Source organism: Periplaneta americana, chromosome 16 (assembly GCF_040183065.1).
Source record: "Periplaneta americana isolate PAMFEO1 chromosome 16, P.americana_PAMFEO1_priV1, whole genome shotgun sequence".
NCBI lineage: Eukaryota > Metazoa > Arthropoda > Insecta > Blattodea > Blattidae > Periplaneta > Periplaneta americana.
In genome coordinates, this window is record NC_091132.1 from 150,110,010 (window position 1) to 150,122,394 (window position 12,385).

Genomic DNA, 12,385 nt, shown 5'->3' on the forward strand with positions numbered 1-12,385 from the left:
AAAAAAAAAATGGAAAGGGATTGACTAGTGTAACATTGGCCGTGTACTTAGAGTTTGTAATATAGCATACCGGTACCCAATAAAACAATTGTACTCACTGTTGAACTATTCACGATACGATTGTTTGCAACTTCTCAGTTCCATATGTGGAGTGATGGTAGCCTGGGAGATTGGTCAGTTGGTGTGTGATTTAGTGATTATTAAAGAATAAGTGACAGTGAAGTTACATTAAATTTTACGCAATACAAAAATCAATCAAAGGAAGTACACTTTGGAACAGTGCATTAATCAGACAAATCTTAAAACTAGAATTATTTTTTAAGAAATCCGATTCGAAAAGTTCGGCCCAGCAACCTGATACTTCTGTGTCCACTGCTTCTGACTTAAGTGGTAATATTATTGATTCAATTCATACAGATACAGTAGACAACAATTTTTCACTAGTACCATAGCCTAAACGTTAGTGCCATTTCATTTCCCCTCGATAAGCGCAAAGTAATAAAAGGTACGTTAAATGAATTTATCGAAAATATTAGTTACCGGTAACTCTTGAGAGCTACATTTTCAAGCTACTCATCACAAAAGTGATTTTTTCCAGCAGTACATTGACTTCTTTTGAGTTTTGTCGCTAGGAAGCAGAAAAAAATATAAATATTCTTGAAAATTGCAGGGAAAATGCCAAATCAGGTGGTATTTGCTTTAAAATTCCATGCTTATATTGTAAAGTTTCTGTTTTACCACCAATATGGAGTGTGAATGTATTATGACATTTTAGAACAAATCAAGCATTTGGGTCATCTAAATAACTAAGAATGACTGAAGCTTTGACTTTAAATGGCCATTCTTGTTTAGTTCGTCTAAAGGAATGGAACGATTTTCTCATTTTAATTTGTTATGGGGGGATTTACAGCCCTATTGCATAGGACGTCTGAAAATAAAGTGAAACAACAACGATGACGACATTACTCAAGGGCTTGTACTTTTTTTCACGGCATCATTGATCTCAGTGCTTGATTTGTTTCTCTGGCAATAAAGTTTTGGTTATCTGGTATGTGTTTAGACCTTTTTTTATCCTCTCAAGTTTCGACTTTCATACAAGTGCAGTAATTACTGTCGATGAGGTAGGTTGCAATTATCAATTTTAAGAGATATTACGAATTTAAAGGTACATGGCAATGGTAAACTTCAGCGGTCCCTGCTTAGGTCGTTCAACTATTTGGTAACTTGTACAAGGTATGTGACAAGGTTAGTGGGTTAGTTGAGGTGATATCTAAGTGACGTGAGGCCGAGGATCTCAAATAACTGAAATCTTTTCACATATTCCTCGGCCACACGTCACTCAAGATTTCTCCTGAACTAATCCACTAACCTTGTCACATACCTTGTAAAAAAAAAAAACCGGCGGCCCCTACCAACTACCGTGTGACACAAGTCAGTTGACAAATGGAAACCAGTGTTGCCAACACATAAATTATATTCCCGTCAGTAAAACACCTGGAAATCCGTCAGTATCCGTCAAAATTAAAAAAAAAGAAAAAGAAAAAAAAGGACCGACACAATATACCTACTTATATATAAATAAAAAAGCAAATTTTAACACAACTTACCAATCTTGATTAAAGTAATAATTCATCCACATCATCTGCCTCTAGTTCTGCAGTTGATGTGCTGGGTTGGTCTACGATGCGGTACGCTGCCATTGTGCCAATTTGGTTGAGAACATCGTCTGGTAGGGTATAGTCATGACAGCATTTTTTTACACGCTTAAGTCCAGCACGCACAGTTAGAATCGAATTCACCATATTGGTTTTAAGTCTATTTCTAAGGGAAGTTTTCACATTGTTGAGCATACTAAATGCTCTCTCCACGTCAGCATTCGACCACGGTAAAACCAAAATCATCATGGCAAAGTCTGAGAGTTCTTGAAATGGATTTTGAGAACTTGCATTCTTATATGACGCGATCTCATGCCAAAATTCAATTGTGTTGGTAACATTTTGCCATTGAACAGTGGTTAATTTAGACCATTGAAAATCAATTTTTGTTATTATATTTCCAGTTAACCCTAATTCTTTGGCTAATGGGATTATACTCTCTTTAACTACTCTCAAACACTGTTCTGGTGCAATTAAAGACACTTTTTGCAAAACCTGTACATTTCTCGGCAGTCGCCGTTGGAGTTCGTCTGCTAAGCAAAACAGAAAATTTTCGCACCTATTGCGAAACACTTTTTCATTATCAGGGCTGATTTTATTGTCCTTTTTCAAATCAGTTAATAAAATTTCTACTTCATGGCCAAGATAAATATTAGGGGACTTGTATTTTCTAACTTCCACGGTTAGCAGATCTCCCCTATAACCAGGCACAACAATTCGTCTAGTAATACCTACAATTAGTAGAATTAAATCTTTAAGAAGCTTCGAAGGATCTGCTGTTCTTGACTGGAATGACTTATTGACTTTCTGACATTCTTCTAGATATGGTTTAAGAAATACAAGATAGAGTTTATTGATGACGTTACAGTACATACCATATAAGAGTTCAGCTGTGTAGCACTTATTTTGAAGTCTAGATATCTCAAAATGTGTCTGTAATTCAAGCCACTGATTTAGTATGCGACTGACAGCAACTTCAATCGATAGCCACCTTGTATTTGACTGCTGTACAATTTTAAGGGGATCGGCTCCATCATTTATTGCTTGGAATAAAACCTGTATGTGATCTGTCGAGATGACTTTGAAAACCAAGAATAAGTTTCAGATATTAAAAATTCAACATTTCTTGGCAACATTTCTGCAGCAGAAGACACAGCTAACTGAACTGAGTGACAAACACAAGGAATCAATACAAGATTACCGACTTCCTGCTTCAGTTTCTGATAGACCCCATTGTTAATGCCTACCATTACTGACACATTGTCGGTCCCCACGCCTCTCATTTGTTTAATGTCTAACCCGTAGTCTGAAAGTAATGACTTTATTGCACTCACAATACAATCTGCATTTCCCTGTTCAAGTTCAACAATTCCAAGAAAAGTGGATACAATTGTATTTTGTTGTTTCGAATAATATACAATGCACACAGCCAGTAGTTTTATGACAGAAATATCTGTCGATTCGTCAATAAGAAGACTAAAGTGGCCACTATCAATATCGCTCTGTAGTTCTGATTTAAAATGTTGGAAAAGAATATTCCTAATCAAACCACTACACTTTGTGCGGTGGAGTCGTAAAAGAGAAGCATGGTCAGCACCTTTGAAAAATCTCTTGGTAAGATCGGAAAGATGATCAACAGACCTTATTGAGCAATGGTTAATTACAAAAAGTGAAAGAGTAGCCTCAGCAGCTGCACATTCGTACGTATGTTTGATTGGTATAAATTGCAATTTTGACTGGCGCGATGTTGAAAATGGTTCTGATGCTTTTAAATGTTTCTTAGTTCTTCCATGATCGACTAAATCTGACAATCGCACATTCAGACTGCACTGACAATACTTGCACCGCGCAATACCAGGGTCTCCAGGCACCTCCAACAGCCAATCCTTCACTCTTTCATCACTTAACCACTCTTTTCTAAATTTTCTAGTATAGCTCTTATCTTTCTTTTCTGACATGTTAAATCTGTCAATAAAACATTCACAAAGCAGTAGAGACACTAACAATCGTTTCACCTTAAAAAATACACATTCACAAAGCAGTACAGACACTAATAATCGTTTCACCTTAAAAAAAATACAATGTAGGTAACGCGATATAGAAACAAACGTACACTACATTCCACTATACAGAACGCACACAGAATACTGACTTACACTTTCTGATGCAATCAGCTCCATCTCAAGATTCTGGACACGTGAGTCACCGATTCGTTTTATTAGAATATGTTTGTTTAATTTTTTTAACCAATGCCAAGCTAGATGTCCACTTGCTGCAGGCCTGATAAAGACAGCTTCTGTTATGAGCGAGGTCTTATCTGGGATACACTGTTGTTATGCCGACCTTCCACCTCACATTCCAATACACGGTAGTAATCGTGTCTTCAAGTCGCAGGAAAGTTGCAACGTTCATACTCGGCGTAACCAACCTCTGACTTGATTACGAGGAATTCGAAACGGAAGATTCCTTAACATGGTACGGTACGGACAGGGCTATTCAAAGAAAAAGTAAGATTCCCAAAAAAATTAAATAATTGAAAATGACAGCAGCAAAAAAAGTCAAAAGCCGCCGATGTAAATCGTAATTTCCGCCAGGAAATCCGTCACCCGTCAAAGCCATTTTTTTCCCGTCCGCTACGTTGAAATTCCGTCAATTTTGACGGAATTCCCGTCCAGTTGGCAACACTGATGGAAACATTACTCTAATTGAAAATACCGTTGCTTACGAGATTATACAAACTGGTGCATAGCGCTTGAAATACGAGTCTGAAGGGGTTCCCTCGTAATGCCATTTCCGCCGCTCGGAGCGCTGTTCTATACTAAATATTCATAGCAGAACACTTAAATGACATTGACATTTGGGACATTTAAAGGACTCACCATTGCTTATTAAATGCTTCGTACAATATTTTATGGACAATAGACGTAATATCCAAACTTCTACGTCTCAATTATATTACAATAAAAGGCTGTCATTCTTGTTATTAAAAGATATTACATATTATAAACTAAGGTACTACCTTTCTGTTGTTCAATAATTCATATACCCTACTTTTCGGAAATAATGAAAGAAACTTAATATATTTTAAATGAACACTGTAGTCTACCCTTTTCACGTATTCATTTATTATTATTATTATTATTATTATTATTATTATTATTATTATTATTATTCCAATGAATTAAGGTACTGTATTATATTCTTCATCTTACGATGTTGGATGACGTATATACGTCCGTTGATGTGACATATTAATGAATTTAAATACTATTATAGTCACAATCATGCCATGGTATGAAAGAAAAATTTCACAACCTCGAGCGGGAATCGAACCTGCGACTTCCTGTACTCCGGTATACACACACACACACTCACACACTCACACACACACACACAAAAAAAATATGTGTGTAATTTTATGTATCAAAATGTATTAATGTTTCTTAAAATATCACTTTGATCACAATTAATATAGGCTATCGTACAGTGTGTAAGTATCATGGCGTTTTTCTGCATGCCTATAGATTCGTCTAGTTGAAATGAACATAATTTGATAATTTAACTTTTTTAATGAGTTGCGTGTCTGCATCTTTTACCATATCAGATATCCGCCTTTCAGCTGTAGGTCTATCATTCGAAAATTTCATTTTTTTCATTTTACTTGCCGCAGCATGGCCTAATATTTCATTTTACAAGCAGCAGTCAATTGCCAATTGAATACGGTTTCTTACATTTGGTATCTTTATTGATATTAAAAGGATGTCAGAAGTGAAGTATCAGTGGGTGAAACTTGAGAAATAATTTTATTTTCTATTTTAAGTGCATCTCTTGTACGCATGAGCAATACAATGGGTGTGTTGACTAAATCGGTCCATTTTGTGTTGAGATTTCGAAAAGTCTCGATGTCTTAATAGATTTATTTCTCAGAACAACAGCATAAATTACACATTGAGGTCGTGGTAACTGTATTGTAGGAAACCAAATTTTAAATAGTTGTCCATATACTTAACGAGAGAACGCAGACTTTTGGTTCAGTTTGCTGGTAGTTTTTCCTTCCTTTTTCTTATGGAGACTTGAGGCGAATACATCACTAAGTTAGTTATTGTGTCACTTTACCGTCGGTGCGAAATATTGTAATAACAAAATTAAACAAAGTCCCCTGTCTTTCATTCTTATTAATATTTAAATCAGTACGCCTATTACAAGAGACGAATTTTACTTTCATTACGTAGCAGGAACTGAAGTAAGAACGGCACTGAAACGAAGGAATAGATAAAACAAACATTAAATTACTGCAGAAAATTCTAGAGATAATATTGACAACAGTGATCCATATATTTAACTCTCGCTCATGACCTCCACTTACCCATCCCAATGTAATCTGTTCACTTCCCAAGACTAAGACCCCTTTAAGTCCGAATGATTACAGACCTATCATCATTCTCCCTGCTCTATCGAAAGTTCAGGAACGTATTGTTCACAATCAACTAATGAGTTATCTATCCGAGCACGACTTACTTGACGAATATCAGTCATGATTTAGAACTGGACAAAGTACAACTACAAATTGTTAAAGTCAATAAGGATATTCGCGAGCCTCTGATGCAAAAAGCAACTGGCTTTATTGATACTAATTCACTTTAGTAAGACTTCTGACGCAGTTGATACAGACCTGCTAATACACAAATTAAGATTTCTTCTCTGCGTAATCCAATTCATAGAGACTTAGCTGTTAATATCAACATGTCTTATGTTCCTGCTATAGCAGATAATTTATTCAGAACAAGTTCGGAGCATTCAGCAAACTATGTTACAACCACTATAAATAAGACACTTCTAATGTCTTACATCCTGCAGATTAATGTTACTCTCTATAAATTCCTCTTTCAGTTGAGATGGATGTGATAAAGATGGAACCCGACATCAACGCATTGCATATGCAGACAAGTGATGCAGAAGAGAAGTCCTTATCAGAGGTAAATTAGGTGATCTTTTTATGTTCGAAATACATAACACTGTAAACTTTAACACAATAATTATAAGCTACATGTTTCAATTTATAGTTAGCAGACTGATGTAGGCATACTTACTTACTTACTTACTGGCTTTTAAGGAACCCGGAGATTCATTGCCGCCCTCACATAAGCCCGTCATTGGTCCCTATCCTGAGCAAGATTAATCCAGTCTCTACCATCATATCCCACCTCCCTCAAATCCATTTTAATATTATCTTCCCACCTACGTCTCGGCCTCCCCAAAGGTCTTTTTCCCTCTGGCCTCCCAACTAACACTCTATATGCATTTCTGGATTCGCCCATACGTGCTACATGACCTGCCCATCTCAAACGTCTGGATTTTATGTTCCTAATTATGTCAGGTGAAGAATACAATGCATGCAGCTCTGCGTTGTGTAACTTGCTCCATTCTCCTGTAACTTCCTCCATTCTCCTGTAACTTCATCCCTCTTAACCCCAAATATTTTTCTAAGAACCTTATTCTCAAACACCCTTAATCTCTGTTCCTCTCTCAAAGTGAGAGTCCAAGTTTCACAACCATACAGAACAACCGGTAACATAACTGTTTTATAAATTCTAACTTTCAGATTTTTTTGACAGAAGACTAGATGACAAAGCTTCTCAACCGAATAATAACACGCATTTCCCATGTTTATTCTGCGTTTAATTTCCTCCCGAGTGTTATTTATATGTGTTACTGTTGCTCCAAGATATTTGAATTTTTCCACCTCTTCGAAAGATAAATCTCCAATTTTTATAGTTCCATTTCGTACAATATTCTGGTCACGAGACATAATCATATACTTTGTCTTTTCGGGATTTACTTCCAACCCTATCGCTTTACTTGCTTCAACTAGAATTTCCGTGTTCTCCCTAATCGTTTGTGGATTTTCTCCTAGCATATTCACGTCATCCGCATAGACAAGAAGCTGATGTAACCCATTGAACTCCAAACCCTGTCTATTTTCCTGAACTTTCCTAATGGCATATTCTAGAGCGAAGTTAAAAAGTAAAGGTGATAGTGCATCTCCCTGCTTTAGCCCGCATTGAATTGGAAAAGCATCAGATAGAAACTGGCCTATACGGACTCTGCTGTAAGTTTCACTGAGACACATTTTAATTAATCAAACTAGTTTCTTGGGAATACCAAATGGCATGTAGGCATACACTAAAAAAAGTCAAGTCAACAGTAGCTAGTGTTCACTATCACATCACAAGTTAAATTCTTATATTGTGCTATTATAACTGTTAGAGCTGGTCCACTGGACCAGATTTCGCCAGCTATAGTAGCTGCTCATATTCATCAGAATGCTTGGTGGACTAAGGTGAAAGTTTCATGACAAAATATCTTCCCCGATGAAGACTCATTGGCTAGTGAGTCTGGCAGATTCAATTCTTTAACTGGAAGAATAGGTTGTTTGTTTAGTTTCACCAGCAAGGAGATGTTGCTGCTTAAAACATGGCACTCATTTATTTCTTACTTTGGCCATAGCTTTGAGTTACAGATTAAATAGCATCCATTAGAACTTGTTTCGCTATAGTAATATAAGAAGAGATGTTAGAGATCGTGGATAATTCCTGCTCGAATAATATTAAAGTTAGAAAAACTTTGGAAAACATATAATTTTAAAATCTCAACAACAAAAAAAGCCAAGGTTTTAACATTCTCTGGGTCAAATTCCATCAGATCAAAAATAGTTGTAGATAATCATATATTAGAACAAGTTAACTCTTTTGATTATTTAGGTTGCAGCCTCTCTCACATTTCTCCTAAGGTTTTTGACAATAAAATGGCTAAATATCAGCAACTCATAAGCACTACTAAAAGAACACTGTTGAAGAAGGTTAGAACTGAGACTGTTTTAAAATTCTACAAACCACTAATCGTACCAACACTATTATATGGTTCTGAACCATGGACACTCACCTCACAGCAGATCAGAAGACTAGAAGCAGCAGAGATGCGACCCAACTGCCTAATCCGAAGAGCATTTGATGATGATCAATATTAAAGAGAACAACTGTACTATATTCTGCCACTGATTAGCCTACTCTCAGGCGAAACATCTAACACACAATAAGTTAACTAATTTTAAAACATATCTCATATTTCCCGACATACTCTTTTTGGAATGAATTAAGTAATTCTGAAATGAAATATATTTGTATGTGGAAATATAAGTGAAGTAAACATATGTTTAAATAAAACAATATACTGTATTGTAGAGCTATTCACTCACATGCTGCATAGCAAGGCTTTTCATACAACTTATATTTCACTATTGACTCTGAAGTGTGTACGCGTGTGTTCATTGACATGAGGACTTAATAATAGATTTCTGAGACATTGAAAATGGTCTCTGATTTTTCGTGAACAGTTACATATAATAGGTTATATTTCATAATAAAATTATTATGTTTTGTGTGTTGCAGGAAGGAAATATATTAGATCTGCATGTCACTGAAATAAAGACGGAATATAAGGACCACAGCTACGATCTCATATCAGAGATGACAGTTGATAAAACCTCTGTGCCAGTTGACTTTCCCGTCATGAAAAGTGAAGTTGAGGTGAGTACAGTTTATGGTGTAAGTTGGTCGGTAGTTCTCCCTCTGTTATGTACTGGCTGATGTGACTGACATTCAGGTGACCAGGAGATACGATTTTTGCTGTCATGTTCTGCATTTCTTCATCCTATATCATTCGTAAATCTTTTCCACCCCAATTTTATCATAGAAACTACAATCCTGAACGTTCACTAAATTATATACATTTTTATGATGTTTGCCATGTTTCTTTTAATTTAATTGACAGTCCTGTATGGAATGGGGTTCACTCTCAGTTAATCCCGTGCTAGGTGGCCAAACTTGTAGTTTGCAGTAGGTTTAGGAAGTACACTTAATTGTGATTTTTTATTTTTTTATATTAGTTTATTATCCAAACTCCACATATTTGGTGTCTATTTCTTGAGATCAGTTCTTTGTAACTACGTATTAATATCACAAATCACAAAGACTACTTCATAGTTCCTTTTCCATCCTCCTCCATTCTGCAGTAGCATCTTTCCACTGACTGTTATTTGGGGACAAGGTATTATTCCTATCTTCCACTCCAACACCTTCAGTAAACCAATGCACAAGATTATGAATAATAAAATCATTCTAGACTAGGTTTTTCATACAAATTATATGATTACTGACTCTGGAATGTGTTTACTTGCATTCATTGACATCAGGATTTAGTAATAGATTGGAGAGACATTAAAATAGTCACAGGTGTTTCGTGAACAACTACATAATTATGATATATTAAATAATTATTATGAATTGTGTGTTGCAGGAAGAAAATGTATTAGATTTACACATGAGTGAAATAAAGACAGAATGTATGGTAAAAAGCTATGATTTGAAATCAGAGATAACATTTGAGGAAACTCCTGTGCCAGTTTGCTTTTCAATAATGAACAGTGAAGCTAAGGTGAGTGCTGTTTACGAAGTGTGTTGGTCGGTAGTTCACAGTGTGTTATATACTGGCTGATGTGGTTGCTACATTCAGGTGACCAGGGGTACGACTGTTGCTCTGATGCTGTCCATTTCTTCATCCTGCTATCCTTTGTGAATTTTTCCCACCCAACAATTTTTCTGTTAGAGACTGCGATGCTAAACGTTCACTAAATCATACACATTTTGAATTTTTTATCACTGTTGATACCAGTGTTCACTCTGATTTAATGATCAGCGCAGTATAGAGTGGGGTCAATCTCAATTACGCTGGCGGTACATGCCAGTTATTTTGTGTCTGGTGTAGGAAATACTGTTAATTACATTTCTTGTAATTCGTCTTTTAGCAGCTAAAATTTACATGATTATTGTCTATTTCTTGGAACAAATTGCTAATAAATATGCTCGAACGTCACAATTTATGAAGACATCTTCAGAGTTCTCTTGTCCTTCTCCTCCACTCTGCAGTAGCCACCTCACACTGACTGTGACATGGGGAGGACCATTAATCATGTTATCGAGTCCAAACTCCTGAAATAAAGCAAGAGACTGAATTGGAAACAATAATATCAAACCAGACTTTGGAAAAAGTAAAAATTCGAGGGACCATAAGAGAAGTAATGGAACATAACAGTAGGCGGAAGAATCACCCTGAATATTCACACATGAAATAATTTTTTCCATTGTTCCTTACACGTTCAGAATTATTTTTCCTACATTTTCAAACTCTTTTAGAGTTTTACACACCTTCATTTGTTTAGCTTAGAAGTATGCTTGCTATAAATCCAGAAATATCTGAAATAGTTTCAAACTTCCCTACCAAACATTTTCCATTACCAATTTTATCGTGACAGTTTGATCACATGTCAACTTGGTCTTCCTGAATTTTACTCACCTATGACCATCCCAGAATGTGATTCAAGTGTCATTTTTATTTACTCTTACAATTTATTTATTGTTTATGCAATTCTTATTTAAAACGGGATGTTTCTTAGAAAATGCCATGTTATTTTCTTCTTGAATTTGTTTCATTCGTTTGCATTTTTCACCGACAATGTTTGAACTTTTTACTGAATTAAGTAGGATTTAAAATAAAGTCTATAGCATATAAACTGCAGTGCATTGATTCTTCAACTGCTATTGTCCTATAGCTTCGTTTTACAAAATGTCTTGCAGGAGGAGACACATGAGTTAGACCAAGTGGAGGAGGAGGTCAAACTGGAAGTAACAGCAGAAGAGGATGAAGTCTTTACTGAGGGGTGAGTAAAGTATGTAAACCTCTGCTTCGTTGTTGGTTTCAGTGCGTTATTTTAGTTGTAACGTCGAAGAATATAAATATGTACTTCAAATCAACATGATTTTTGTTCAAATGAACAACTCATTATTCCGAACTGCCATGTCTGCCTGTAAATGTATCTGTATGTCTCTTTATGTAGGTATCTGTCTATCTTTATGTCTACAAATCTGGCTTTCAGGTATAGCACCCGTCACTCTATGCAACGGAACAGCATTCAAGTAAATTCTGCTTACATTTATGAAGAAGAGAATGAACAGTTTGCTTCTCACAGCTTTCACTTGTAACTGACTTGTATCTGCTCAAATGTTTTCTATTTGAGACCATCTGCTGAGCTTGGAATCACAAGGCAATATTCAACCTAAATTATTTGGAGGGATATCAACACCATTGACATTCACAAGTACTATTACATTTTCTGACAGTTTCACACTACATACAACGTGTAAACTATACATATTGTTGTTATCATTTTCTTGAAAATCACACTATGTAAATCCACGCACACTTTTTTCCTATTTTATAGTCCCAATCATGAATCATTATTTTAGCAGGGAAATGTTGTACACAGTCTTCAAAATCCACGACCATATAAGACTGGATAAATTCCTGAACATTTTCTCGTGAGATTCCAAAATCATTTTTCTTCTACACTCAGGATCTATTCTGGATCAAGTGACCTCCTTCGATAAATGTGATGGCAAACCACTGAATAGTTTAGGAACTGCAACACTTTTCAATGTAGGATGACTGAGCAAAGTTTATGAAATTTTCCCGTTTTCCCTTTTATAATTGAGGGGTTTGCCGGAAAAAGGGCGTATACGTCAATATGGCGAATTGAGATACATGCAATCTAAGATTTTAAAACGCACCTGAATAAAATGTTATACACGCACGCAGCCCTGTCCTGCAGGTACGTA

General features: G+C 35.9%; 2 protein-coding genes across 3 annotated transcripts in view; one reads left to right on the forward strand and one right to left on the reverse strand.

Moving 5' to 3' along the window:
- Positions 1–1,008: 1,008 nt before the first annotated feature.
- LOC138691315 (zinc finger protein 493-like) overlaps positions 1,009–12,385 on the forward strand; it is a 132,831-nt gene continuing 121,454 nt past the window's right edge. For both annotated transcript variants that reach the window (XM_069813175.1, XM_069813174.1), the window contains exons 1-5: positions 1,009–1,121; positions 6,546–6,631; positions 9,104–9,241; positions 10,011–10,148; positions 11,348–11,430. In XM_069813175.1, coding sequence (XP_069669276.1) covers positions 6,551–6,631; positions 9,104–9,241; positions 10,011–10,148; positions 11,348–11,430 — 440 coding nt within the window. In that variant the 5' untranslated portion in view covers positions 1,009–1,121; positions 6,546–6,550. The remainder of the gene's footprint in view (positions 1,122–6,545; positions 6,632–9,103; positions 9,242–10,010; positions 10,149–11,347; positions 11,431–12,385) is intronic.
- The window catches only part of LOC138691322 (uncharacterized), a 259,737-nt gene continuing 257,494 nt past the window's right edge, over positions 10,143–12,385 (reverse strand). The window contains exon 5 of the mRNA XM_069813205.1: positions 10,143–10,702. Within this exon, the coding sequence (XP_069669306.1) occupies positions 10,681–10,702 (22 nt within the window). The 3' untranslated portion in view covers positions 10,143–10,680. The remainder of the gene's footprint in view (positions 10,703–12,385) is intronic.